Raw genomic sequence first — 27,577 nt, 5'->3', positions numbered from 1 at the left:
CGTTCACAGCTTGCAGAGGAGCCAAAGGAAGGCTATGCAAAGGTTAAGACCTGCCCTCTCTTAAATCCCAAAGCCTACAAAAAGAGACCCCCAACCAGCCCCTCCTGGCCTGTCCAATCTGTTAAGGGATCTGCTGTCGCAAAGATTTTTCCCGTCCCTTTTGTCGTGTGTGATATGATTGCTTTTTTAAAATAGCTGATGCAAACTGGGTATTTACTGAGAATGAATTTGGGAAGGGATCCCCTTCAGTGAAGTGGATTCTTTTTTGTTTCTTTCGGGAGTCTTCATGCTCGACGTGAACTCTGCTAAAACCTTGTTTTCCCTCTACTCGCTGAAATTCCTGTGTTTATATTGCTCCATGCTCTCCTGGGTCCTGCTTCTCTTCGCCCTGCTCTGGAGTTTTTTTTTTTTCTTTCCCTTAACCCCCCCCTCCCTTTTGTCTCAGCTGCAGAACTGGTATGAGTTGCACTCGGCCCCCATCCCATCTTAGTCCTCCATTACACTCACCCGGGGGCGCAGTATCCGCACGTGCACGCTCACAACAGCAGGGCTCGGCCTCAGGGATCGTCACACTCAAGCGAGCTCGGCTGAATACGTTGTGCTGATTATAGCCTGAACAGCCGGTTGTGTGGCGCCTTGGAAGCGTGCAAGGAAAGTGTGTGAAAGGCGTGCGAGAGGAGTGCATGCATTTGGTGCCCTTAAGCCACGCTTAGAAAGTGCGCCTGTGTACTGTAGGGTGCAGCGGTTGTGGAATCTGACTGACGCCAGCCAGGCAGTAAGGAAGCTGCCATTTTCCTATTTCTCTGTGACCTATAAGGAGTGTTCAGTGTGAGGACTGTAGTTGAGCATTTTATTGTAAAGAAGGTAGTGTTTGGTCCTGTTTCGTCCTGCAGATTTAAACGTGAACCTCTTTCGAAGGTTTCCTTCACCCTCTGGGTCCCATGTGATCTCAGGTGAGTGGAATAGGAACAGTATAACAGGCATGGGAATCTGTGAGGAAATAAGCCTTAACATGTGGAAGCAGTTAACTCTGAAGACAGTGGGCCGGTCGGGCTGCAGGTGGGGGTTGGTGAGTTTGAGCGAGGTAGCCGTGTGTAGGCCCCTCTACCTTCTGTTCTGCCTGTCGGAGGTGTGAGGGGGGCTCTTCAATACAGCTCAGATTTTATCTCTTAAATTAGGGCAGATCACTGTCTGATGGATGAAAATCTCTGCGTGACGTGTGAGCATTGATTGGCAGCTAAATCCGTCCGTGGTGTTCAGAGACGAAGAGGCTTGTGTGGAGTGACTGCTATTCCGATTGTGATTCGTTGAGTTCTGTTCAGTCTGTGCTTCAAGTACTGAGGGGCTTTGGGTCCTTAAGATTACAAATAAAAAGTTTCACGTTCCAGTTATCGAAAGTTATGCTGTTCACTTGAGGGAGATTTTGCACTACTCTACCCAAATGCGAATGTGGAACGCAGCATGATGGCTATATGGTTCATCAGGATGTTCTAGCACTTTAGGGAATTCTTTTTCCTGCTGTTTTTATTTTGTTTTTATTTAACCCCCACCCCCTACACTACTGGAGAAGTTGTTTATTTTATTACTTTTAATAAGAAGATTTTGATTACTTCTGCATGCAGTCACTCTTTCAAATCTTGGTCCTTTTCAGGCAAGGCTGTGTCCAATGATGTCATCTCAGTGAGGTCCGGCAGGGTAGCCTGACCGCTGGAGGATCCGGCGTGGCGCTCGCGACTCGTCCGGACAGACGGACGGACGCTCCCTCCCCCCTCTCCCCTCCCCCCCCCCCCACCCTCACCTCCCCCTCCTGCAGGCCGGAGGTGACTCGCCATGGTGACACTCATCACGGAACAGCTTCAGAAGCAGAGTTTAGATGAGCCCGCTTGCCGGGCTTTTTCCCTTAACCTGGTGAGGTGCCGGCATCGTCACATGTAAAGCATGCTGAACATGTGCCCCGTGGAACATTGGATGCATCAGATGTGCTGACGGAGGCTTGGTTCAGCTCCCATGCCGCCTGCTCATTAAACGCACCTCTCTTCCAGTCTGTGCCTGAATCTCCCAACCCTGGAATCTGGTCCACATATGGATTGATGCCAGGTAAAGACTTAAAAATTCACTGTCACCATTCCTCATCTCTTAACATCACCAAACTTCTGTCCTCTTTTAATATTTCTCTCTGAGAACTCACCTAGTAAATAGGACTGCCGTCTTTCACATTGCAATGCTCCTTAGAAGCGTCTTATTCTGCTCCAAGGAGCTTGAAATCTGTGCCGGATATTACTGTGAAAGTTTGCATTGCTCTGGTTCATGTGTGTGAAAGAGCAAACGTGACATAGTGGTTTTTCATTGCTGCAACAAAGTGGAATGTATCTGCGTGACTTTGAAGCTGAATTTCTAGCTGTTTTAGAATTGTCGTTTAATAGATTAGCTGTTTAATGTCTGTGCATTTCTTTAAAAAAAAGAGTAGATGGATGCCCTTATTTTAGACATCTGACTCTCCATTGTGTCTTTGCCCTGGACGTCGACTGCTTGTGACCTCCATTCTGAGATAATAGGCTTGTCAGTGCCCTGGTCCTGATTAGCAGAAGAAAGCGGTTGAATTTGATTTGAGAGGATTTGGTTATGTTCTGGATGCAATGCGTAGGATCTGTTCAGCCTATGCTAAATGCCAAATCCTTTAAACAAGAGGGTGATGTGAAAGTCTGTAGATGTAGCAGCTGACGAGAAACCAAATGAATATCAGTAAAACCAAGCGTCCCATGTGAATTCAGTGATCAGTTCCTGTTTTGTTTGCAGTCCAGGATCTTGTTGTAAAGGTTTGCCAAGGTCTCACTAACTTCCGGAGAATAAGTACCTGTGCATGACAGTCACTAGCCCATTCCAGTGGTGTGAGAGTAGCTGGTCATGTGTTCTTCCATACAAAAAGGATTCTTGTGGTTCAGGATGACGGTGATGTCAGATACTTCTGATTACCCTGAATTTCTGCATTACGTTATATCTGTCTTGATATGCAGTCAGCCATCAAAGTGGTAGCACCACCCTCATCATAACTCATAGTATTAATGAGTATTAAGTATTATGCATAACTCATAAACTGTTAGTAGTAGGAAATTACCCATGTGCTTGCACCAGTTATCTTTGAAGTTAACTGACAACCCTATGCAAATAACTGGTACTTCATGTAGCTTTTTTGCATCTGGTTCACTCAGTGGGATGGCAACTTGTTTAGATGGTGCTTGTGGTTAATGCCACAAGCATGAGTGTCTTTAACTCCTGTAAGTTACCAGTGTATGAAAGAAGGTCTAAGTTGATCATTCTTATGGCTCATCATTTATAGCACAGAGATTCATCCATTATGGCAGTGTTGCTTAGGTCAGTTATCATGGTCGTGATTCGTTTCCGGCCATCGGCGGTTTGTCTGTCTACCTTTAACATTCTAGTTTGGGAGGCTGTAGTTGAGCGCCCATTTGCCGCTGTCACAGGATGACGTCACTGGCTTGCAGCCTGCTTATACAACAGGATGTGACTGTATCACATCTATATCTGTTCTCACAATTCCTTAGTGTATGGCCATGCTTTGGTCGCCGGTTTTACTTCGTGGAGATTCTGAAAGCTTTAACGCAAATAAAAAAAACTTTGTAAAGATGAAGGGTCTGTCAGTACTACTTTTTCCAGAGGTATATTTCTGGATTGGCTTCATCTTAAGGTTATTTACAATCCTTGGCTACACACAGGTTACAGTGGCCTTGAAGCAGATTAGTTACCGATTTTTATCCAAATCGCAGTTTAGCTACATTTTAGAGAACTAAGTAGATTAGATTTCTAGTAGCAGCTATGTTTTTGTTTTTCTGCTAGTAGCTATTCCTGTTGCCTAGTTCACCAGCTAACCATCCAGACAACACAAAAGCCACTGGAAACTTGTCCTCGATTTTAAATAAATAAATAAATAAATTATAAAAATACTAGGTCTGTTAAGGTTCTATTTTAAATGTACTAGTGAACCAGTTCTATCCCCCTCAGATTGTGTGAAGGTGCAGTAGCCTGATTGCTATAATATAGACTGTATAAATGTGTGAATAAGGATGCAGGCATATTAAATGCACACGACGTGATGTTAGAGACTTACGAGCTGTCGCCGGAACACCTTGTGCTTCGTAGGTGACTGTCCCTGTGACTTGCAGCACCTTGACCTGTATTCTTTCCCGTGCCCCTGACGGCCGACACGGCCCTGGTGCAGAGTGGTGATCAACGTTACGTGGGTTTAGAAAGCGGCCTGGCCTCACTACGGCTGGTGGAGGTAGCACCAGATTGCTGGAAGGAGGTGTGATGCAGTTAGCTGACGTGTGGGAGGACTCGAAGTGTTTGGAGCAGAGAAAGCTGAGCTCTGTCCTTGCTTTTTGCTGGATGCACACTGCAGTCCATTGCACAGCTGGGGAGGGAAGTGAGTGGTTTGCAGTAATGTGAGCCTGACATTTCCACCGGCAGCAGTTATTAAAGGAGATATTTGCTCAGCAGTGATGCGAGGGTTCATATCAGTGCTGATAGGGCAGCCACCTAGATAACCCATCACCTGGGAATGGTACCAAATCGTAAGCAGTGGACAGTCCGCTCATGAGGAACACGAAGGAAAGGGGCATTTGGAGAAGGTCCCACAGTAGCGTGTGACATTGTCAGATTTTGGTGGGGTTTCCTAAACAAACTGTATCCTCTAGTTATTTCACCTGAGTATGAAATATTATATGGTGTATATATTGTTAGTTTTCTTGGCCAATTCCAATGAAAAAAAAAAAAAAAATTTCAAATGTGACCCGCCGATACTGATTTTTGCCAATTCTGATTTTCTTTCGAAGAACTATAATTGACAGCATATCCAAACAAAAATTGGATTTTCTTCATTGCAATATGTTAATGTAAGAATTTTGTTAAACTTTACAATATCCCCCAAACTGCACTAAGTTGCAGGATCTTCTCTCACTTACAAAGGCTCAAAAAGTGCTCTGTGACTAGAAAGGGGTACAAATAACAATTAACTGACAATGAGCTTCTGTACACCCAACTTAATCTGACATATTTTACTTTACCAAACAAGAGCAGGTGCAACAGGTTTAAATCAAACACGTCGGTTACTTGTATCTTTTGTTTAAATTCACCAGATAACACAACACCGACCTTTTTTCCTCTTTTTTTTACTCGAATTAAAAGTCCAAGGTTGCAAATTTCCAAATAACACTGAAGTGGACTACACTCTTCCAAATAATAGGTGCAGGGTAATATTAATACCAATGTCGCATGTTATACCCGTACGATCGCTAGTAAACGAGATTAAGATCAGGCTTTTTCATACCTTGATACTGTACGGCCATTATAGCGCAGGGGGTTAAAGTTTCAGTAAAACATGTTTACTCTGTCATAGGATAAAACCTTAGCTAGCTTTTGCAATTTTAATAATTATTACTTTTCAAGATTTTCTAGTATATGTTTATTAATCAGTTTAAAGTCTACCAACGATGATTCACCTGGTTTTCGTGGTAGTTCCCCCCCCGGTTTACTTTGACTTTACATGTATTACAAATTGCAAGATTGGTGTCTTCACTCAGTGTAGAACGTCCACGGTAATGACTCGTTGGCGTGCGGCTGTGCGGTGCGAGGGGCCGGTTCCGTACCGGCAATCATGAGGCTAGTCTCAATCAATCAAATCAGCCGATTGGTAGCCCTGGCCGACTGATCGCAGCATGTCTAGTTTCCTGACTTGCCTGTAATATCTGAATTTTGTTTGCTTGTTCGTTCGTTCGTTCATTCATTCATTCATTCATTCATTCATTTATTCATTTATTTTAAAAAGTTCACAGTAATATCCATCTCGTGTTTCAATGGCCCGCAGGCGCTTATAAGAGCTCTGTGAAATGTGTTATATTCATGTTCGTCCCTCCTACCGGGAGCACCTAGTCGGTGTGGATGTGTCAAGCTGGCGGAAAAACTGAATCGCTACCTGTTATTGACACGTGTGGTTTCTGGGGACTAATGACTCATACTGTAGCCGACATTGTAGCTTGTTTGCTCGGTGATCTCCGCTGCAAGCGTGCGGGCCAGTGCGGCAATGGCAGGCTAGCTGTGTGTGTGTGTGTGTGTGTGTGTGTGTGTGTGTGTGTATTTGCGCACACGTACCTGGAATCTGCATCTGTAAGACCCACAGCCCGAGGAATTTATTGCTCTGACTGCTCTGAGATGGAATGAGGCAATTATTTCTAGAAAATAGTAGTAATACGATAAGTTTCTGGAATATGTGTGTGGGAAAACTCTCACATTTAGTCAGTACGCCTTGCCTGATCAAAATATGTTTGATGGGGGAGAAGATTTTTAAAAAAGATCAGTTCCAGAATTGGGACGTTATACGTACTCTTACCTCCTAATTACTTGGTATCATGGGAAACAGTTTTTCCCCACAGAATATTCCATTTGTTATGTATTGTTCGCTGTTCAGGAATCTGTACGTTGCTAGTTAACTCAAGCATCCGAGTTGTCAAAGTCTGATGAAGGAAGCATGTTTATTTACACAGTAGATGTCAGCCCGGATAGTTGCACTCTTAAGACTTTGTCTTATGTTCTGCGCCCTTCTTCACACCTACGCCGGATTGACGCCGTTTGCATGAACAATGCAAAAGTGCAAAAGTGCTGATGTAACAGTCAGCGAGTCGCATCACGTTCACGCTTTGATGCGGTCAGGCCTCTGCGGCCTTCTGGGTGTGCATGTGTTGCCTGTCCTGTCCTCCCACCCATATTTATTGGAGCCAATTTCTGCCGTGTGTGTGTGTGTGTGTGTGTGTGTGTGTGTGTGTGTGTGTGTGTGTGCACTTGTTTTTATATCCTGGTGGGGACCACAACCTGACTGCACACCAAACCGGTGGGGACCTTTTGCGCCGTGGGGACCGGCTCCCTGGTCCCCACCGGCACAACCATTGCAAACGATAAAAAAATAAATTTTAACATGCCTGGTGAAGTTTCTCTGAAAATGGCAAAATGTCCCCATGGGGCTGTTTGACCAGAGAAATAGTGTGTGTGTGTATAGGTGGTGTGTGTGGAAGTGCACCCCCTCTGGTCAAAAGTGGAACAACTGTGTGTAACTTTACCGTAAATATTCTAAAAAGGTGGGCAAAATATGTACCATAAGACCTGTACTATTGGCTGCGACATATTTAGTTTTTTCTAATTGATTCTTTCTTTATATTTGATCATTTCCTACTATTATATGTGAATTTCTCTAAGCAGTTTATATGATACTGCCCAACACTTTGCAAAACACCATCTTAGACAACTTTATCAAAGCAAAGCGTTTCTGCACGCAGATAACTCCATCAATAAAAATGTTATGCCACCGCAATGAAAAGTAGTAATTGTTATTTAACCATATGGAGTGCACCAGGGGCCCCTTGCATGGGGGGGCATTTCTTCCCTCTTTGGAATAATTACCTTATAACTTCAGATATAAAAGTCACAGACACATGCCTAACCTAGCGTTTAGTTATATTGTGAGAATGTCTGTGTGCACTGTAGGTATCCACCTACGACGATCTTCCAAACTTTGAATTAAAGTCGTTTCCTAGTTTCATACTGACACTGATTGTTCTTTTAGCAAACTGAATACTATTTATGTCACAGATACCAGATTCAATTCAATTCAATGATTACACATTGCAATGTGTAAAGACTGTCAATTGATCAGAAACAAATATTTACTGAAATGACAATGCAACAAATTAGCACACTCAAAAAGAAAATAATCACGCAGCACTATATACTAAAAGGCAACAATACATCAAAATGACCACAAAAACCTACACCGTGAGAGAATTACTGTGTTCACCCAACTGGATGGCTGTCTGGTTGTAAGGTAAATGACTAATTAGACAAACTGGGCTAAACTTCTCAGAGTAGGAATGAGGATGTACAGCAATTGTCTTTATGAATCTGTGAATTGTAGGTTGTTATGGGAAACTTTTCTTTATAAATGCAACACCGTTACACACACAGTAAACTGGTTAAATTTGCAGATGACACCAAGGTGGGTGGTGTAGCAGATACTGAACTAGCAGCAGAGAGGCTACAACGGGATCTTGATTTAATTAGCGACTAGGCTGATACCTAGCAGATGAAATTTAACGTAGATAAATATATGGTAATCCATGCAGGGAGCAGAAATATAAAGTACAGATATTTTATGGGTTCCACTGAAATAAAGGTAGCTGATTATGAGAAAGACCTCGGTGTGTATGTTGATGCTTCCTTGTCCCATTCTGTTTGTGGGGAAGCAATAAAAAAGGCCAATAGGATGTTGGGTTACATCTCTAGGTGTGTGGAGTTTAATGGAGGTGATGCTACGATTATAGAATTCCTTGGTAAGACCCCACCTAGAATATTGTGTGCAGATTTGGTCACTTTACCTTAAAAAGGACATTACTGCCTTGGAAATGGTGCAACATAAGGCTACTAGAATGATTCCTGGTCTTAGAGGAATGTCTTATGAGGAGAGGTTAGCTGAGCTGAATCTGTTTAGCCTTCGAGCAAAGGAGAATAAGGAGGGACATGATCCAGATATATAAGATTCTAACAGGTCTGGAACTCGAGTCCATATGTGGAAATTAGCGGGAGAACATTTTAAACTGAATTTGAGAAAACACTTCTTTACACAGCGTGTAGTTAGAGTATGGAATACTCTTCCTGTTAGTGTAGTGCAGGGCAAAACCCTGGGTTCCTTTAAATCAGAGCTAGATAAGATTTTATCAACTCTGAGCTATTAGTTAAGTTCTCCCAAAACGAGCTTGATGGGCCGAATGGCCTCCTCTCATTTGTAAATTTCTTATGTTCAAAGAAGCATCTTGGGGGTTCAAGCACCAAGGGTCCCTATTTTTTATATAAGGATTAATTAATGAATTAATAAATTTATAGCCATACTCATCATACCCATTAACCTGACCCATATTCCTGTCCTGAATGAAACCAGAATTACTCTGTGTATTTTACTGGACTTATCTGATCCCCATCATTACCATCCCTCGTCCAAAAGTAGTAAGCACTGAACTTTCTAGAAGCTGTGTGTTCACCAGTCAGTCCCCACCACTACCACCCCTCCCCCAACTCAAGTTCATTAACTACCATGCAAAACTGACTTGAAAAGGTTGTTTTCCAGTTAAATGGTGTAGATAACTGATTATGAAAAATGACAGTTCAGTAAGGATATGTTTGTCAGCATGATTTCCGCAACAAATCTGGACCTGAGTATCTTTCTATCTGTCTGTCTATCCTGTAGGACCATGAAAACCAGATAATTTCCTCCCCCAGGTTTGAAACTGGACTAACTTATGAAGACAGAAAACACTGTGGTTTCTTTTTTCATCTAGAAACATTTATCAGCACAATTAATATGTAACAGCAATAGCGTGGCCATAAAATCTCAGTATCAAATTGATTTTGATGGGATTTCATTTTGATTACCAATTTAATTGCAATAACATAAATCAAAAAATATATTTACAGTGTAAACAAATAAATCACCTTGTTAGAATCCAATACAAGAAACCAGTTTCTATCAAAAGTGTGTACATTTGTTATTCCATTTAAAACCTTTTTAAATCTTAAAGTGAACATTGATGCCGTCTGAGCTAAGATGATGGTGGGAGATACATTTTTTTGAATGGTACAGTGACATTCATCATACCCCTTTACATAACCTATATTCCTGCCCTGAATGTATATTTTGCTGGAATTACCCGGTCCCCAACTTTACCACCCCTTGCCCAATAGCAGAAAGTATAGAACTTTCTAGAAGCTGTGTGTTCACCTGTCGGTCCCCACCACTACCACCCATCCCCCAACTCAAGTTCATTAATTACTGCGCAACCTCACAGCTCCACGAGATCCCGCCAGGACAGCACACGGACAAAATGGATCAATTAAGGTATGAACACCTATAATTTGATTTCTTATTCTTGATTTTTAATTTAGATTCGATAAATGTAGTGTTTTAAATATGTTTTGCACCGTTTCACAAGTAATCCAGTAAAATACTACTTAAGTCAAAGTAAAAAATGGAATATAGCATTTCAAGTTATAGTGCATCACAATTAGGAAAACTGAGTCGTGCAAAGAAAGTGTGCAAAGTGTGTTTTAATAAATTTTCAATACATTTGTGTTTAAAAGGAGGGATATTTTAACGCTTAAGCTATTTAAAAAATGTTTATTTATATGGTCTTATATATCGCGGATTTTCACTTATCGCGGATCGGTCTGGACTTCCGCGATAGGCGGTGGAATCACTGTATTTTATTTTTATTTAGAAAAATTGGTGAAATTTGCCCAGCTTGCCGGCGCACATTTAGCACAGTAGATCTTTTTGTTCTGTGAAAGATTAAATATTACGGAGCCTGCGAAATCCCGAAAAAATGTACTGTGCGCACAAGATATTATCTCGTTCATAAAAGATAATTATATTGTGCGCACAAGACATCATCTTGAGCAAGATAATTATCTTTACAAAAGTGAACTCCATACCCTGTAACAGCGCATTGTGCAATAACAGCACAGTATGTAATAACTCGACTTAGTGTTAATGAAGTTGCATTTTGCTAATGAACGTGTGAGATGATATGTATGCATACATACTCTGAAGTGATATTTTCTGTAATAAATTTGTTTTCCTTAATTATAACAGACCAAAAAAAGCAAAGGTAAAAAATTCTGAGAAGACTAAAAGATTTCATAAACGAATAAAATCTTTGAAGCAACATCATGAAAATTGCAACAAGAGATTTGAAAAAAGACAGGTAAATGGGTTTTCATAAAGTAACATGCATGTTCATTATCATAGTTAATCAACGTGCATATAATATTAAATAAGTATTAGGTTGATTTGCATATTAAATTCTGTTTTTAAACTTTAGAGAAATATATGTAACTCTGGCTTTATTGTCCAAAAGTAACCATTAAATGCACTAATCATGAGTTAGTGGTCTTACATGTGTTTTGAGATTTGCATATATTGTTAGCTGAACTTAGAATGAAAGAAGGTAATGCATTCCAAGGATTCTGATTAACTGTCTTTTCCAGAAAATGAAAACTGTAAAGAACATGAAAAATTTTGAAAATGATAAAGAAGAATCTTCACCGCTCAGTGAAGACATTCAAAGTTTACAGCGTATGTGTACAAAACGATTATTGGTAAGTGTTTGTGTTTACTAAGTTTTATAATACTGAAGTTATTGTCATGCATATAGTGTGAGCAGTGTTGCCTATAATAAAATATATAGTTGTCATGGATAAGGCTGTACTCAACTGTAGCAATTTTGCTACAATACTCTAAGGATACTATTTGCTTTATTTACCATTAACATCCATCCATCCATCCATCCATCACCGTAACCGCTTAATCCCAACTGGGGTTGCGGGGGGGGACCAGAGCCTATCCCGGGAACAATGGGCGTAGGCAGGAACCAACTCTGGGCAGATGGCAACACACCGCAGATATTAACATTCTGAGGCTAAAAATCAGAAAGACTTTGTTTTTTTTGTTATAATGTTATGAACATGTTATGAATGTTCTGAAGATTTTATTCTACAATTTGTTGTTCATTTTCCACTGTTTCCTAAATATAATTGATTTAAAAATAAATGAATTTTGTACTGATAACCTCTGTTGTTGTATGTATTGTGGTACATAAAGTATTGTTAAGGAGCTGCCAATTCCTAGCACTAGTCATGGACATTTGACTAGTGCAGCCAAAATGAAAAAGGCAAGTAGCTCAGCCTAATCAAAGTGACTTATTTCCTTTCCTTAGTTGGAGAGCTCTGATGATGCCACCTGTATTGCAAATACAGACCTGAATGTGGATGAAACCAGCCATTCTCACCCAGCTCACTCTGTGTCTACCAGACAATCTAAGGCAAGTATTCACATTATGATATTAGTAGCTCACATTACCACATTAGTATCTCTCTGGGTTGACAGAATGGGTTATGAATGATGTTTAAGGGATGAAACAAACTATTTCAAGTATTTTCAAGGGCAGTGGTGGCTTAATGGTTAGGGAAGCGCACTTGCAATCGAAAGATTGCCGCTTCAAATCCCCGACCAGCAAGTTACCACTGAGGTACCCTGAGCAAGGTACCACCCCCCCACACTGCTCCCCGGGCGCTGAATTAGCTGCCCCCTGCTATGTCACAATGTCACATATGGATTAAATGCAGAGGACACATTTTGTTGTTGCACACTGTGTGTTAACACTGATCACCTAATTCTTATACATAAACTTAAGAAAATTTAAAATAAAGTGGTCTGTCTAGGAGCTTTGTATGTCTTTTAAAAATCAAATATGTCACTCTGAAACATGTACAATAACTACTATATAACAAGAAATCTTGTGTAGAGAGTCCTCTCCTGATAAACATTTTTATGCACATACTCAGGTATAGGTAAACAATAATGCATTGAAGAAATGCATGAAAGATATGAAAAATTAGAAAACTATTATTTTTACAACTTTCACATGTTAAAGCACAAAGGGAATCAAAACACCCAAATAAACCATCCTTCAGCCTAATTCCCTGCCATGCTAGCAGAATGTTAGTGAGACACAGCTGATCATTAATTGACTAACAATGAATGTGCCAGGCTGAAAGTAATATGGGTCGTATTGAAAACATCCTGTCAGAGTTTTCTTCAGGACCAGAGATGGGAAACACTGAAATAAATTAGGAACTGCACTGACAATCAGATACTAGGAGGTGCTAGATCTCTGCATACCCTTACCTGAAGTATAATGTCTAAAAGCTGTAGTGCTCTGTATAATATTCTATTAAATCACTGAACTATTCATCTGGTACTTTAATTTACCAGGATGCAGAGTGTCCTGAGAGTGATCCTGATGTACTTATCTTGGACTCTCACACAACTTCTGGTCACTCTGTTCCAGAGCTTAAGAGAACTGAGAGCATATTTGTAAGTCTCTACATATGACTGTTACATACAAATTTTGTCATTTTAATTCACTAAATTCTGATGTTCATGAGCAGGAGATTAGCAAAGTCTCCTAATGAAACTATTGTCATGGCATCACCATCCAGATGTAATTGCAACCTAGTTGGATGCTCTTTTATATGTCAGTTGTAAACTAATGCTGACACAAATGTGTCTCCCCTTCTAGCTGACCAAAAAATCACTAGGCTACACCTCAGATGACTTGATTAGCAGTGTAGAAAACAGCGGAGATGAATATGTACCTGAATCATCTGAGAGTTCAGAGGAGAATGACGAGATCATTCCATCCAAAAAAAGGAAAATTGCTGCCCACTCCAGTACTCTGTCATCTGAACATGTGTCAGACACTAACAGCATGGATGGAATCAAGCCCTGCACAACCACATCACCAACTGAGGGTGAAGCCAGAGATGCATCAAATTATGACAGTAGCAGTGGGGTGTCTGTCATGAAGCTCCAGAAGAGCACACATGGGGGTAGGTTGTACAGTAAAAAGCAGTATTGCTTATATTGTTCAAAACCTTTCAGTAAAATTGCAAGGCACCTAGAAAGAATTCACAAAAATGAAATGGATGTGGCAAAAGCTTTCAGTTTTACCAAGGGGTCAAAAGAAAGAAAGATTCATTTGGACCTTATAAGAAATAAGGGGAATCGTGCACACAACAATGATGTTCTAAAAGCTGGAAAAGGTGTACTGGTACCGCGTCAACAAACAACTTCCAGAAAAGCAGATGTGAAGGACTACATGCACTGTATTAATTGTCAAGGCCTTTTCAGACGGTATGCATTGTGGAGGCACATGTCAAGGTGTAACCTTGCCAAGAACTGTGAAGGTACAAAACCAGGTAAATCAAGAATCCAAGCTCTCTGTGCTTATGCACAGCCAGTTCCTGAAGGTGTAAGTCAGATCTTATGGCGAATGATGAGTGACATGAAACAAGACGAAGTAACACAGACCGTTCAAAGTGACACTTGCATTGTTAAGTTTGGAGAACATCTGTGTAACAAAATGGGAAGTGACAAGACAAAACATGAATACATCAGACAAAAAATGCGTGAGGCTGGAAGGCTGCTGTTTCACGCTAGAAAATTAGGCAAGCTCCAAAAGATGGAAGATTGTTTCATTCCTGCAAACTTCAATAATGTGATTGAGGCTGTGAAAAATACCTGTGGATTCAAAGATGATAATTATTGTTTTAGAGTTCCTTCTTTAGCCCTAAAGTTGGGCCACAACCTTAAAAAAATAGCTGACATTGTGGAATGTGAAGCAATGATTGCAGGTCAAGATGAAGTTGTACAGAATGCAAAAAGGTTTAAGCACCTTTATGCAACAAAATGGAATGAGTGTGTGTCAGCTAGTGCTTTGAAGACTCTTCATGAATCAAAATGGAACAATCCACAACTTCTTCCATTTACTGAAGATGTGAAGAAAATGCATTTACACCTTGAATCAAGACGAAAAGAGTACCAAAGCACACTCAACATGGAGAAAAACTCAAAGCACTGGTCAAATCTTGCTCGAGTTACTCTATGTGAGGTAATACTTTTTAATCGTCGGAGATCGGGGGAAGTGTCCAAAATGAGACTAAGTTCCTACATTCTAAGAGACACATCAGTTTTGCATTCTGACATTGCAGATGCCTTATCTGAGGTGGAGCAGAAATTATGTCGGCATTTCCAGCGCATAGAAATCAGAGGAAAGCGTGATAGGAAGGTACCAATTCTTCTCACCCCAGATATGCTTGCATCCATGGAGCTGCTGGTGAAACACCGCAGAACATGTGGAGTACCTGATGAAAACCAGTTCATGTTTGCAAGGCCTGGAGCAGACACTCACTTCAGAGGGTCAGATGTCATTCGAACATTTGCCAGTGAATGCGGAGCAAAACACCCCAAGACCTTGTCATCAACAAAACTTAGAAAGCATGTGTCCACCTTATCCAAAGTACTCAATCTCAAAGATACCGAAATGGATCAATTGGCAGATTTCCTTGGACATGACATAAGGGTGCACAGAAAATTTTACAGGCTACCAGAAGGTACCTTACAGTTGGCCAAGATTAGCAAGGTGCTGATGGCACTTGAGCAGGGCAGAATGTCAGAATTCAAGGGCAAAAACCTAGAGGAGATACATATTGACCCAGATGGTATGAACGAAAATGTCTTTTGTTGTTTTTTTTTTTTGCTCTGTTGTACTATGCCAATCTAAATATTTTGTGTCTTTTTGTGTGTATTTTTCAGAGCAAGTATATGTGGCCAGTGAGGTATCTGAGAGCGAGGAGGAAGATGAGACAGCACAACTACAAAAGGAACTAAATCAGCCACCATCCATGTCCATGGGTCCGTATTATTAAAATCCATTTAGTACTCGCCCTATATTTCATAACATTCCTGCACCTTCTAGATTTTGTAACCCCTATTTCACTAACCCTGATATCTTCTGTGTTTGATTAATACACCTTAACCCCATCCTTGCATACTGCCTAGTGTACTGCATCATGTGACCAGTGCTTTGTATGATGCATGAGTGTGTTTTCTGTTTTCTTCCTCCCCAGGTGTCCCTGAGGAGGTTCCAGAGAATCACTCTGAGGACAGGAATTCAAAACAACAAAGGGAAACTTCAACTTGCAGAGGTAGTTTGATTCCATTTTACTAACCACTGACCACTTTGTATGTCGTCTCACAACCAAAGTCAATTCAGAAAGATTTCAGAACTTTGGTTACCCCATGTTTTATCTTACAGAATTACAATAAAATAATTCTTTCCCTTCACAATCTACACAGCAATCCATAATAATAATATAAACAGGTATTTACATTTTTGCAAATTCAAAATACAAAACTGAAATGACACATTATAATAACATAATTAAGATTTGGGAAAGTGAATAACTGAATACATTCCAAATGCCAAGGAAGGCTGGAAGGAACATGTCATGTTTTCCTGTTTTCAATAAGATTATTTTATAATATAGTGATAAATATTGATATTGTGAGAATCTCTTAAATGTTGTGATAAGATTTTGGCCTTATATATCTTAATATATACATATGTCTTATATCTAATATTGCCAGTGTCTAAACCTGTAAGTTTGGGGAATAATGGCTCTCAAAATAGAAGCCAAATCAGTGAAGCAGAAAGCTCTACACAACAACCAATATCAGGTCTGTAAAACATCCTTCCTTTGTGCATGACTCAGTAGCCAGTCTCATTTCTTACGCTCACACAATATAAGATTAGTTAATAATTTATCTTTAAAGGCAGACTCTTTTGCTCTGTACTATACTGTAAGTTACCATAGGTTGCAATGGTGTTAATTTTGTGTTTTATATATTACTGTGCTGTTCGACTGATTACTGTTAGTCTTTCAGGACTGCTAATGTACAAATGTAATGGTATATTTGTATACATGTTCTGACAAAGTAAAAATTGTGTATGACTTTATTTAGGTCACACAAACACAAAAAGAAAGAAATGGACACAAGAGGAGGTTAAAGCAGTGGAAGATAAGTTGATGGACTACATTACATCTGGAAGGGTCCCAGGTAAAAGGCAGTGTGAAGAATGTATTAGGTCAGCTCCGGAAGCTCTCCGAGATAGAACCTGGGAAGCCATTAAATTTTATGTCAAGAACCGGATTGTGGCGCTTCAACGGGAGAGTAAGAAAAGATGAAAAGATGTAGTGTAGATTTGAGGACTGAATTTCTCTTTTTTTTTTAAATATTTACAGTGATAATTATCTCCCTGTTTTTTTTGTCCTTCCAAAGGTATCTAATGGGGAGGTTTTGTTTTTTTTTACTAGCTTTTTATATATATTTACAATAATATTTGACCTCCCAGGATTTTTTTTCTCCATTTAGATAAATATTACAAAAGGGGAGATTTTTTTTTTTACTATTAACAGTGTTAAAGGTTGTTTTATTAACAAAGATAATTGTCAGTCCAGTTTTTTTTTTTTTTACTATTTACTGTAATACAAGCTTGAAAAATGCAGGTTCTATTTACTATTTACAGTGTTAATTGTCATTCCAAATGTCACAAGTGGGGATTTTTTTGTTGTTGTTTTTTTGCTTTTTAGGGTGGGTGTTAAATGCTTTTTTATGTTTATACTGATAGTCAACCTCCCAAATGTGACAAAAGGGGAATTCTTTGTTATTATTTTCAGTGATATTTGACCTTTGTTTCAAAAGGGGAATTTGTTTACAGTAATAAATGTTTCATTTTCATTAAAGAATACAGTTGTTATAAGCATCCGGAAGTGTGGTCCCCACTGTTACCCTTCTGCACTCACACAGTGACGTAAGAAATCTGCATATCAAAAGTGACATCACAGGTCCCCACTAGGACATTTGACCAGACAGAGTCCCCACCAGTCTGTGCACAGTCAGGTCAGGCTTCCTTTGTGAAATCTCTGGTTTTGAAGTGGTAGGCGGGCTCAGAGGGCTGAATCGAGATTGGCTGTATTTCTGGTTTGTCTGTAGCTGCTTTAGAAAGCATGGTCCCCACCAGGCACCATCCAGTCATGTGTCCCCACCATGTAGCAAAAACACGTATGTGTGTGTGTGTGTGTGTGTGTGTGTGTGTGTGCGGGTTTACCTATCCTTATGGGGACATAATGTCCCCATAACGTGATAAATATCCGTTTTTTTTTCCCTTATGGGGACCGGTTTCCTGGTCCCCATAAGGGAAAACTCTATTTTATAAACATCGGTGACTGCTATGAAAAAACTAACAATGCAAAAACTCTTGTATTTTGTTAGGTTACTTATGGTTATGGTTAGGGCAGGGTGGGGGTTAAGGTTGTCATAGTTAGCGTTAGCATTTTTCCCATTGAAATGAATGAGCAGTCCCCATAAGGATATGTTTACCCTGTGTGTGTGTGTGTGTGCGTGCGTGCGCGCGCGTAAGGTCCTGAACCCTGCCGGTGTATGTTTGGGATGTGCTCTCTGTTCCTTTTCAGGGATGCACAGCCACACCAAACTTTTCTAGCCATTACCTGGAGGGGCTGTGTGTGTGAACGCAAATGTCCAAGTAGTCATACCAGATATTAAACGGACTTTACATGGTTAGGTCTCTAGGACTAAGTCCAGGTAACTTCCACTTGACTCCCATGTGTGAATGGAGCTGTGAGAATTCTGGAGAATTCACCGTAGGCAAGTGCATGTGTTGATATTCTTATCATGGCACTGGCACGAAAATGGAAGAACGGAAACATCCGTGGCTGAAGGGCCATTTACATGAAGATCACAATGAGCATGGGTAACCGGAGACATGATGAAATTCGGGAACTTCTGTCCATAAAGCTGTAAACAAAACGTTGCGATTTCCATAGCTTGCTTTTTGCATCATATCCTGCCTCCTGTGTGCTCTACCCAAGCGCCGCCTCTTATCTAAACCAGTATCTCTAGTAGGTGTGAATGCATTTGACATGAACCATCTTGGGTTGTGTGCCACATGTGAAGGGCAATTCCAGAAAATGTCTGTACTCGGTCCTCCGGTGGATGTTGGGAGTTCATGTGTCAACCCCATGGAATGAGCCAAAGAACCCCCCCCCCATCCCCCACCCGTGAAATGGCTTGATCCAGAGCTGTGGTTCCTTTGCCAGGGTCTCTCTGGTGATGGCAAAGCAGTCCCCAAAAGATCTGAGGCACTGTCCCTGTTCTGAGGGCCCTCCCATCAGGGAGCTGGGGTCCTGCTCCCCCTCGATATGTTTATCTCCGCCTCTCACGGGCCTGGGTTTGGCTGGGTGGTGCTGCTCGTCTAATGCTTGCGTGTGAGATCTTCTCATCCTCCCTCATTTCCCTGTCATGCTGTTCCTGTCGAATCTGCGGGGCTACCGGGGTGTGAAGTCACACGTTTGTGAGCTGCCAGAAGGGCATCTGCATGGCATTCAGTGATGCCTGGTGATTGCCCACCCGTCCCATGTCACAGTGCCTCAAGCTGTTTATTCCAGCTGCTGTTACACATCCAGCATTCTGGACAGTAAATTCCCTCCATTATTTAAAAAATCCTTTTTTTTCTTTTCTTTTCTTTTCCTGCGCAGAGAGCAGCTGGCAAGTGTGCCCCCCCTCCCAGCCCACCGTGCAGGACGTGCCGAGCCCCTCCTCCGGCCCGCCCCCCCCGGAGCCCCCCTGGGCCGGCCTCCCGCAGGGCGACGCGCTCCGCCGTCTCCTGGTCCCCAGCACGTCCGTGACAGACCTCTGCTTCGTGGGTGCACCCCCGCCGCCCCCGCCACCCCCGAAACGCCACTGCCGCTCGCTGTCAGTGCCTGAGGACCTGTCGCGATGCCGTTCCGCCTGGCGTCCCAGCGCCTCCAAGGTGTGGACGCCGGTGAAGCGGCGCTGCCACAGCGGGGGCGGCGGCGGCGGGTCATGCCCCCTGCGTGTGCCTGGCGCCCCCCTGGTCCCGTCACTGCGTTCCTCGTCCAGCCCCACCTTCTTCAGCCTGGCACTGTCGCCGGACTCGCCACTGCCCTGGAGCTTCCCCTGGGATCCCGCCGCCTGCTGCTGCTGCTTGCCGTCGCCGCGGAGTCTGCCAGGCCCCCCACAGCGCCGCTTCTCCCTGTCCCCCGTGCACATCCGGGAGGCAGCCGCACGCTTCCTGCCCCCACCCACCGGCCCGCCCTACGCCGCTGCCGCACCCCCCTCGCCCTCCTCAGCCTGCAGCACGCCCTCGTCCTCCCGACGCCCCCTGCCTGCCCGACTGCCTCGTTGCCACTCGCAGCCATGCGACCTCCGCAAGCCCGGCCTCAAGCGGCGGCACGACCCCGACACGCTGCCCTGCGCGCGGCCCGGCCTCGACTTCAGCAAGATGACTCAGGTGAGCGCGACCTCCTGCCGTCTCCATGTGGGTTCCAGCTGCTTTCCAAAGATGGGTGGTGGCTCTGAATCGCCCCTAGTGCTCCCTTCCCTGCTAAGGGCGCCCCCTGTCTGCTGATTGTGGCCTCTGGAGGCCTGAGCACATGGTCCGGTGTGGCACGCCAACCCCCCCCCCCCCCCCCCCAGCAACTCTGCTTCTCTTTCGGCGCCTTTGTTCTCTCTCTTGCTGTAACAATATGTAAGATCCCCCACACCCCCAGAAGGAGGCGCTGCTGCGTGAGTCCCCTCCAGCTTGCCGGCACTGTGGCTGGAGAGGCTCAAAGCGACGTGTCAGAAGCTGGTGTGGAGTGTCAGTGTTAAGCTCACACATGGGGAAGGTGGCCAAACCGACAGGCCTTGTGATGTAATCCATTCAGAGCTCAAAAGTGAAAAGAACCCCCCCAGCCCAGCCGTTTGCTTCCTCTTATTACTCACTCTCGACGTGCTATTTCTGTCGGAGAGGGAGGGAGCAGTGCTGTCCTGTGGGAAAGCTGCTGCATAGGTGTTGGTGGCCATGAGAGGCGTGAGGATGATGGAGGAGCCGCCGGGGGCCTGGGTGCCGCGCGCCACACAAAATGGCCGCCCTGTCCCTCACAGGGGCACTTTAACTGCCGCCTGCCTCCGTCTGCACGGCATCTTAAAACTTGATTGAATGTGTGTTGAATTTCATGCTGGGGCAGGAGAGCTGGTTGGTGATTTGGGGGGGGGGTTGCTGGGTCTGAAACAGCCACCTGAGGCTGTATTAACAATGGGCTCTTCTCAGAGTTCCAGAACATTCCCTGCTTCCTGCAGTGCCCCAAACCCCCCGCTGCAGCCCCCGTCTCCATTCCACTTCTCGGCTGAATACAAGCCTAGATCGTTTGGCGGGGTGCTTAAGGGACAGGAGTGCACCAGTGTGAGGGTGTTTCTGGGTTATGTATATATTACACTCTGGGGACCAAATGTAATAAAAACCTGTTATTTTGACATTGTGAGGGCCATTTTTCAGGTCCCCACAAATGCTAAAAGTTTCGTATTTAGTTTGGTTACTTATGGTTAAGGTTAGGGCTGGATAGGGGTTAAGGTTGTCCTGTGTGTGTTTGAGCATGAGGGAGTGAGCGTGCTTACCCCCCCCCACATCACACTGGCTATGGATTTGGAACTCCACCCCCCCCCTTCACAGTAGACCTTGGCTCAGCAGATGGGAGTGTTTATATTGGGGTCGTTAGCCAAGGCCGGGTGCGGGGGGGTGCTGCAAGATGCATGCCCCCCCCCCCATTGAAAGAGAGGCCAGCTCCTCTTCCTGCCCGGACACCTGTGCTTCTGCAAGTCCGTTTCCACGAAAGCCATAGGTCCCCCCCCCACCCCCCCGTCTGGCCAGCTCTCTTGTGCAGTGTCATCGTCCCCTTGCTCTCTTCCTGTCGGCCTCTTCCTCACTAATATTTCTCTTTTTTTTTTTTGTTCTTGCGACCTCCAGGCTAGACCTCTGCCTTCAACTGTCCCATAAACAGTGTCAGGGGGAGGAAAAAATAGGCAGAACAGAGGCTTTGGTGGGGGTGTGGTGGGGCGGAGCGGGGGGGGAGGCATGCAAGAAGGAGCCTTTTGCTGGTGTGGCCGTGCACCCTGGGGGTAGATGCCAGGACAGCAGATTGATATACTAACCAGACTAGCAGTGTAGGAATGTTAACTGCAACTGCCAGCATTACACTACAGTGTACAGAAGCAGTTAGAGCAGTGTTTCCCAATCCGGTCCTCGGGGACCCACAGTCCACGCTTTTGCTCCCTCCCAGCTAACTGCCAGACAGTCCACATTTATGCTCTCTGGCAGGGAGGAGGGAGCAAAAACGTGGAGAATCTGTGGGTCCCCGAGGACCGGATTGGGAAACACTGAGTTAGAGAAGGGCTCAGTCCCTCCCTCTTACTGGCTCCCTCGTTGCCGAAAGCAGCTGTAGTGCCATCAGTATGATTCAGCCCCACGGTCCCCTGGGAGAATCGGCCATTGTCTGCAGCAGGTAGCGAATGTCAGCATCCTGCTTAACGTTCTGCAGGAAGGTGTGCAGCAGCTCTCCGGCCATGCGGTCCACCCTCCTCACACTCGAGCCCCCCGCGGCATGCTGGTGGGCCTCACAGGGGCGGGGGGGGGGGGGCTTTCTGTGCTTTTGGGACTGAGGGTGTAGCAGGGCCTGGGAGTGACTTGGGTGTAACTGCTGTCAAGATGATGATTAATGTGAGTTGCCCTTGTTCAGCCTTTAGTTTGTTTTGTTTTTCCTTTTATCATATTTTAAAGCCTTTATCTGATTAATTCAGCTAAACATACACCCCTAGTTGTGTAGATTCCATCAGTTGTGGGGTCCCCCCCAACCCCCCACCCTGGCCAGACTTCCATGACGGCCTGCCCCATGCTGCAGTGCCATATAAGGCAAGTGACTGAGAATTGTAGGTTGAAATCTGTAATTTCTATTAATATCTGCTCCAAATGTGGATATGTCTCCATGACCCCTTCTTTGGCTCCTTCTGGTCAGGCTAAGCCTCCCTAAGTAGATTAGGGTCAGGTTTGTTGGGTTCTGCTCGCTTCCGTGACCTGTAGCCATTCCCTGGATTTGATGGCGTGTTCCTTTTCAACTGGGAAGTCGGAATTTCCCAGTTCCTAGTCGAAAATTTCAACTGTAATGCTGCCTGAAGATGAAGTCCCATCTCGGAAAGTCGGAGGAACCTCTACAACCCTGAACTCAGAGTTCAAGATGGCTGCGTCCTTTATCAACAGAAATGAAGTCTGTAGTTATACACTGTTTATTAGCGATCATATCATATTTCTTTTGCATTAAATCGGTCGTACACACAGTACTGTCCAACCGCTACTGTGCTCATGTTGCTACAGTGATTGTATGTGCAAAGTTGAGTGACAACATTTCCAACTCCGGCATTGCAGTGCTGTTGTTGGACTGAGTGGTGCCAGGCCTTGTATATGCACTGTGCAGGCACTGATAGTGCCCGATAACCTCTGTGCTGTCACACTAACTCAGACTTTGCCCTCATTTTGCATAGATTTTGCTTAATTTTATGTAAAGCGAACCTGATGTGACTTCTATCCCCTCCCAACTACGCACTCCGGGAAGTTCACAGCTGGGTGTGCCAAGTGATGTTAAAGGTCTGCTTATTCCTGAGAAAGGCCCTGAACCGTTGCCTCTTCATGTGGAAAAGTACTGACTGTGCCCTCCGCCCTTGGAGGCTTGTGTGCCCCTCCCAGATCGCGTAGGCAAGATCTTCACAGTGCTGCTGTAAGCCCTAAGCTGATAGTGCGAGTGTCACAGCTTCAGGGCAGTCTGGGAGGAGCAGGCGATGGGACGCTGCTTGCCTTCATGGGGTCATGGTGCTGGGTGGACTGGGCCCTCCCTGGGTTTTACCATAACTGACAAGTTAGTACAAAATAAAGGGGAGGGGAGATTCCACAGCACATTAGTTGGAAAGTACTGAAGCTCATCTAGAGCTGAATGATTATACCCCTGGAATTTGTACTATAGTTAGTTATTTATTGGGAGGGGGGGCATTATGCTGGGGGTTATTTATGTAATGATGTTGGACAATGGTAAAAAATCCCTGGGGGAATAAATCTTATCATATTGTTGCTGTTGTTGGCATAATGTAGTATCTTTCCGTTTTGTTCATGAGCCTGCATTTCTGAAAAAAAAGGAAGCGTTATTTTTTGAAGTCATGCACTCTTTCCTTCCCCTCGGCTTCAGAGAAGCGAAGGAAATGCACCCGTTTTAAGTCATACCTGAACGCTGCATGCCCACACTCTTTCTAATTAATAGCCCAGCTTAGTCATGTGTATCTACCTCACAGTTTCATTTGACAGATTTAGCTTGACGGACTCGCGTTTAGATACGTGTTGCATGTTGCTTAGTGCTGGTTTAAGAAACGTTGTATGAAAACGTATAAAAAGGGGGGAAATTGCTGACTTTGGAACAATGTGGATTAAGCAGCTCAGTCCCCTGTTTTGAAATTGCTCAAGCAGAGCAATCAGCCAATGTAATTTGCTATTGATGCACTTATTTATGAAAAAGGCCACTTCCGCAAGTTAAGTTTTTGTTTTTAAGTTTTTCTTCACAATAAATTAACCATATTTATGTAATTATTCAGGTGTGAGAGAGAGAATTCTAATGCTGAATTCTCATAGGAAGATGATGTTATTGTGCTAGGTACTGTACTTCCTAGTAACATGAAGATTATGGACTCTTCAGTTACAGAGGAGTCCCCTCGCGCATTCAATAGTTTGTTCTTAAACAAAACCGTTATTTCGCCGGAGATTATGCGGGAGGTCGGGGGAATAAACGGCGACTGTGGTTTGGATACATGTGGCACATGGTAAGGCAGTGATAGGCAGGTACAGGCAGCCGCCCCCCGCCCCGGCCCCTGCCGGCAGCCGGACGGGCGACGCGTGCTCGCGGACGTGTATTTGCATGCGCTTTGCATACAGCTGCACGCACTGAATGCGCGCGTCGATCTCCCGCCTAGTGCTGGGCGTCTACAGTACTTACTCAAGTTTCCTCGATAAGTCGCTGCCCTTTGTTCCCAGGTCCGGCCCCCGGCCGCTCTGTATGGCGGCAGGTGTGTGTCTGTGTGCAGGGGCGGGGGGGGGTTATTCGGCAATGTGACGCTGGGGACACGAGCTGGTGAGATTTTAGGCGCCTGTTTTTCGAGGGGTTCGGAGAAATGCCCCTGCGCGCCTCTGAGCAGCACCACAGTGGGGTCGTAATCCGGGAGTCACGTGGGCATGTGCCGAGGAAAGTGTCAAGTGTGGGATGAGAAGCTGGGAGTGTGCCGGTCCGATGGCTCTCTAGTCTTTGGAGCCTGCCAGCTGTCCCTGGTCCCAGTAACCCTATATGCAGGGCCGTCTATCTCCCAGGACTCTTCTAGACTTTAGGTCTGAGTTTTTCTTTATTTTTTTGTTAATTGTGAATGCCTGCCACTAAATTAAACATTCAATTATCCCCATTTTTGTACTAATTAGTTACAGATCCCTCACTAGATCTCTGCCTTTGGTTGTCCTTTGAAACTTTTTCCTGTTTTAATCAGGTGGTGGAATAAGGATTTGACATAATTCTTATATATTTATTCTTATATGTGAAGATCAACCAAACATTCAGATTTGGTATAGAACAGTTATATGGGGACTTTATCCTTAACTATTTTGATAGCTACTGGAACCTTTACATGCACAAAAACCAACATTTTTTTTTCTTCTCAATTTTATAATGGTGGAAAGATACAGAACAAAGTCAAATGAGTGCCTAATTCTAAAAGAATTCTTGAAAACTGCCCTTCCTCTATTTTTACCCATCAGAGGAGATGGTGAGAACCTGTCCCATAGAACTCTTCAGTCAAACAGCCTTTCCTTGCAGCTCCTTTCTGATGCTCCCCAAGCATTCGTTCTAACACTTCCTCTTCCATCCATCACCTTCTGTATCCACACTTTGGAAGCTGTGGGGTTCACACAATTTTTTCACACGTTTATACGCTTCTAGGTCTGAACAGTGTAGTTGGAAAAGCCGACAGTGGAACGGCACACTTTGGCCTGTTGATAAAATGGTACCGAACCTGTTCAGTTGCTTTGAGTGATCATTTTACACGAGTTTTTTTTCTTTTTGTCAACACACCGATTAGTTTAAGCTGAGTTCAAGGATGGTTTTTCAGAGTCTCAGAGCTCAAACTCATCTTTTCACTGGTTAAAATATCCCATTTAAAAAATTCGGTATTTCAGCATTCCAGTATAATGATTTCGCTTTTAGGTTGTATAAATGTTATCATTATGACTGATGGAATGACTTACTGTATTTTTTGTACCCCCCCCCCCCCCCCCCCCCCCATATTTCCCATAGACTCGGAGTGGAGATCCCCTGAGCTGTTTGGACCGGACCATGTCTGGCTGCGGAGGGGTTGTCTACATAAATCCAGAGCCTGTCTTGGGCGACTTCAGGGGGTCATTTTCACCAGCAGACGGCCTGGGCAGGACAAGCATTGGGCCCCTCAGTGAAAGTGAGGAGGAGGAGGAGGAGGAGGAGGAGGAGGAAGGTCAAAGGAAGATTGACAGCGAAGGAGGACAGCATAGTGTCTTTGAGAGAGACTGTACAGAACTCGACTTGACCCTCATAGAGGAGAATTAAGAGTTAAGTGATGGCATCCAGTGCCCTATGGGAGAGGCTCTCAGGAACACAGCTGCCCTCCCAGGGAACTCAGACTGGGCTCTATAATCACAAAACAGATTAGGCTAATATAAGATTAATTAATGCAGGTAGCCATGGACACTGTCCTTCCAGCAAAATACATTCCAAAATGTGAGGCCAGCTGCAGAAAGTCCCACTAAGCGCTAATGATCAGGAGGTCCGACAACATCTGCCACTTCTCCCCGAGAGCGAGCCTGCTTTGGTCACTTGGCAAGACGCTCTTCAGCAGAACAATGGTTACCCTGGCAGACTGGCGCGGTTTCCATCAGCCAACCCCTGGCTTTTCAGCTCCTTTCATCCACCTCTTTTTCTTTAATGAATTGACAGCTTTGTTTCTGGCAAAAACGCAGTACTACGATGCACATTTTCTGCTATCTTACTACCTGATGAAATGAATTTGAATCAGCATAAGCCTTAACACAAAAAAGCCAGATTTTTTTTCCTTTTTAAACCAACAAAGGAGAATGTGTAGCTGTTATGAAAGTTTAATTATTTTTGCTCTTGTTTTACTTCTGTGATGTTTATTTCTGACGTCAACAATTCAAATTTTGACTCTGGAAAGGATAAAAAAAATGTATGATGAATGCAGTGTTGTAAGCAATGTTTAAACTGCAGTCATTCTGTAGGGCACAATTGTACAGTGATCGTTAGTTTAAAAAAAACAAGTTTGTGTATAAAGAGACCAGTTTAGGTTGTGGGCAGTAACCTGTCAGAGAGGATTTGTATTGTATGTTACAAGAAGGCAATTTCCTCTTATACAGTTTGTGTACAAATAAAGTTTATTAGAGATTAATTTTACAAAAAACAGTTGGCGTAGAAAGTTTGTTTGTGTGTTTGTACTATCATAGTTTGCAATGAGTACCCCCAGGTATTACACCTCCCCCAAATCTGTCTGTTGGAAATACTATCTGTGAAATAGGATTAAAATTGACTTGAATCTGCTTGAAGGTTCATACTGTGCTGGTGTGTGTCAGCATGTCAGTGCTAAGTTGGCACAAATGGACATACACCAAATGGTCAAGTAAACCATTACCAGATCACGTTAATGTGTTTCTGCATTGTAAACAGTCAGGATCCTTCCTGGAAATCCTTTTTAACAAGCTCAAAGGCATAGCAATACAACACATAGGTATTTACAATTACAGGCAGGCCAGTCTGCCAATCAAACATTTAGAAGCTAACGGACTGAATTACTTCGTTTCTAGAAAGAAGGGCTTGCAGCCTTTTAATTATATCGCTCAAAAATAGTCGTCAAAGCAAGGTACGGGAGTATAGTGACCTCTAGTGGCCCAAATGGTCAACCTCGAGCTGGTGGTAACTATTTACAAAAAGCAAGAGGCATTTACTACCAGTGTTGCATGCAAACTCTGTTTACTATTTTAAATATCAAAAACGATTAGTTGTGTATTTTTCCTGATTTAGAAGCAGACTCGACTTGGACTGCTGCTAAAGTCAAGAATACTTGCAGTTTCTTGTGGGTAAAAGGGGG

General features: G+C 43.7%; 1 protein-coding gene and 2 long non-coding RNA genes across 3 annotated transcripts; all 3 read left to right on the top strand.

The window, feature by feature from the left end:
* The first annotated feature begins 1,787 nt into the window (after nucleotides 1-1,787).
* Nucleotides 1,788-26,895, top strand: LOC111855194 (protein FAM53C). The gene is made up of 4 exons (XM_072717274.1): nucleotides 1,788-1,908; nucleotides 2,043-2,097; nucleotides 19,072-19,847; nucleotides 25,744-26,895. The coding sequence occupies exons 1-4, from the start codon at nucleotides 1,831-1,833 to the stop codon at nucleotides 26,026-26,028; spliced, it is 1,194 nt and encodes a 397-aa protein (XP_072573375.1). The 5' UTR covers nucleotides 1,788-1,830; the 3' UTR covers nucleotides 26,029-26,895.
* Nucleotides 8,179-15,360, top strand: LOC140593166 (uncharacterized). The gene is made up of 4 exons (XR_011993426.1): nucleotides 8,179-10,817; nucleotides 11,101-11,211; nucleotides 11,829-11,933; nucleotides 15,269-15,360. It is a non-coding gene; the product is annotated as an uncharacterized lncRNA (long non-coding RNA).
* On the top strand, nucleotides 15,566-17,281 carry LOC140593165 (uncharacterized). The gene is made up of 3 exons (XR_011993425.1): nucleotides 15,566-15,660; nucleotides 16,103-16,192; nucleotides 16,478-17,281. It is a non-coding gene; the product is annotated as an uncharacterized lncRNA (long non-coding RNA).
* Nucleotides 26,896-27,577: the final 682 nt, after the last annotated feature.

The sequence above is a fragment of the Paramormyrops kingsleyae genome, chromosome 10 (assembly GCF_048594095.1).
Source record: "Paramormyrops kingsleyae isolate MSU_618 chromosome 10, PKINGS_0.4, whole genome shotgun sequence".
Taxonomy (NCBI): domain Eukaryota; kingdom Metazoa; phylum Chordata; class Actinopteri; order Osteoglossiformes; family Mormyridae; genus Paramormyrops; species Paramormyrops kingsleyae.
This window is presented reverse-complemented; position numbering and strand designations above follow the sequence as displayed.